Here is a 2,064-nt window from a genome sequence, read left to right on the forward strand (position 1 = left end):
GTTTCTGTTGAGTAAGTGTTGTATCTAAATTTCCATCTAGGACAGATGTGACATTGGTTCAACTGAGAATTGAAATAGGAATTTTTTGGAAGATTAGTAATTTTCAAACAAGATTAATACATTCAGGAATCTTTTACTAAGAAAGATTATCAATCATAAGACAATCAATCATCAGAGAATAGATTTGGTGAAGATTGGAAGATTTTTGTAATTGAATGACTTTTCTAGAAAGCAGAAAGTACTTATTAGTTAGTATATATTTTTTTCTTTTTGGTTCTAGCCATGGCCAACCTATCATATTAATTTCCTAGACACAGTAAACCGGATCGAATTTCCCAATGTATCTTTTTTCCAAACCACTGCTGCCTGTATTGAAGAATGTTTGGCTATTATTTCTTGCAGGTCAAGCAACCACGTAGAGATACTCTGCCTTTAGAATTTCCATTTACTTTTATCTTCGTCAAAGATGTTCAGTTCCACATATCTTCGTATTTTCATCAAATATCTTTTACACCATTTCATTTAAATATTAACCATACTGCTTTCATCGTGTGAAATTAGAAACTTAGAGCAATGTGGAAACAATTTATTTTTGATTATGGAACTTGAAGTAGAGAAAGCTATATGTAGCAGCATGTAGAACAATGGGTTAAAAAAACTTTGTCTCTCCAGAGGCACAATGGCTGTGTAGTCAGAAGTTTGCTTCCCAATTACATGGTTCTCGGTTCAGTTCCTCTGCGTGACACCTTGGACAAGTGTCTTCTACTATAGCCTTGGGCTCACCAAAGCCTTACAACTGGATTTAGTAGACAGAAACTGAAATAAGACCCATCAAATCTGTGTGTGTGTGTGTGTGTGTCTTTGTGTTTGTGCTCCACCACCACCAGCACCACTTGATAACTAGTGTTGGTTTGTTTACATCCCCGTAACTTAGCAGTTCAGCAGGCCTTAGAAAAACAGTTCTTAACCCATTTTTAACTGATAAAGATATAAATAATACACTGTTATTCATATCTTTATCTGTTTAGTGTCCCATTATTAAAAACAAATTATTTCATTAACCCTTTAGCATTTAAACCAGCCTTACCCAGCTCAGATATTGGATCTATTTTATGGTTTAAACTAGCCGATCCTGCCTCTCACACTTAACAACAATGCCATTCAAAAAATAAACAATTTAATCATGCAGGCTTAATTCAAACGATATGAATGAATATGCATTACATTTGACAGAGTAATGTGAATGCTAAGGGGTTAATCATACTGCTTTATATTCATGCCACCATGATAGCTAACACAGACAGAAGAGTAGCTAGGCAGTTGCATATCATTATAGAAGAAATATTTTAAAGTAGGATGCACTTCCTTCTACTGACCAATCAATTGTGAAATAGCAGAAGCCCATATTTATTTCCAACATTGAAGAACAATAAGGTAACACAGTGTAATGACTCTTGCCCGGAGGCAATGTACAGGAAAATCATTATTTCATTAAACTATAAAGTAATTATAAGAAAACAATCCTTGTTTATGATGTTCAGTGACAGTTTTCTGTTTTTGTGTTTAGACAGGTGAAATGGGCAACATTCTTACTCCCTCTGAACAAATTGCTTTAATTGTAGCCACGCTGTGTCATGATTTGGATCATCGAGGACAGAACAATCAGTTCCAAAAAAAGTGAGTCTGATGTTTATTCCATTACTACACTTTCTCTCTACATATATGATCATATTTATACAAATAGACAGCTAAGTGTGGACTACTTGCACCTATGTGTGTATGTGAGTGTGTGTGTATATATATATCTTTATATCTAGGTATATATTTGTATGTGTATATGTCTATGTATGAGTGTGTGTGTGTGTGTAATATATATATATATCATCATCATCATCATCATCGTTTAACGTCCGCTTTCCATGCTAGCATGGGTTGGACGATTTGACTGAGGACTGGTGAAACCGGATGGCAACACCAGGCTCCAGTCTGATTTGGCAGAGTTTCTACAGCTGGATGCCCTTCCTAACGCCAACCACTCAGAGAGTGTAGTGGGTGCTTTTACGT

The 2,064-nt window shown here is 35.4% G+C and overlaps 1 protein-coding gene across 4 annotated transcripts in view; it reads left to right on the forward strand.

The window, feature by feature from the left end:
- Nucleotides 1-2,064, forward strand: part of LOC106879863 (dual 3',5'-cyclic-AMP and -GMP phosphodiesterase 11) — a 237,486-nt gene that overhangs the window by 201,560 nt on the left and 33,862 nt on the right. For all 4 annotated transcript variants that reach the window (XM_052966180.1, XM_014929579.2, XM_014929581.2 and 1 more), the window contains one exon: nt 1,568-1,677. In XM_052966180.1, the coding sequence (XP_052822140.1) occupies nt 1,568-1,677 (110 nt within the window). The remainder of the gene's footprint in view (nt 1-1,567; nt 1,678-2,064) is intronic.

Source organism: Octopus bimaculoides, chromosome 3, assembly GCF_001194135.2.
Source record: "Octopus bimaculoides isolate UCB-OBI-ISO-001 chromosome 3, ASM119413v2, whole genome shotgun sequence".
Classification (NCBI taxonomy): Eukaryota; Metazoa; Mollusca; class Cephalopoda; order Octopoda; family Octopodidae; genus Octopus; species Octopus bimaculoides.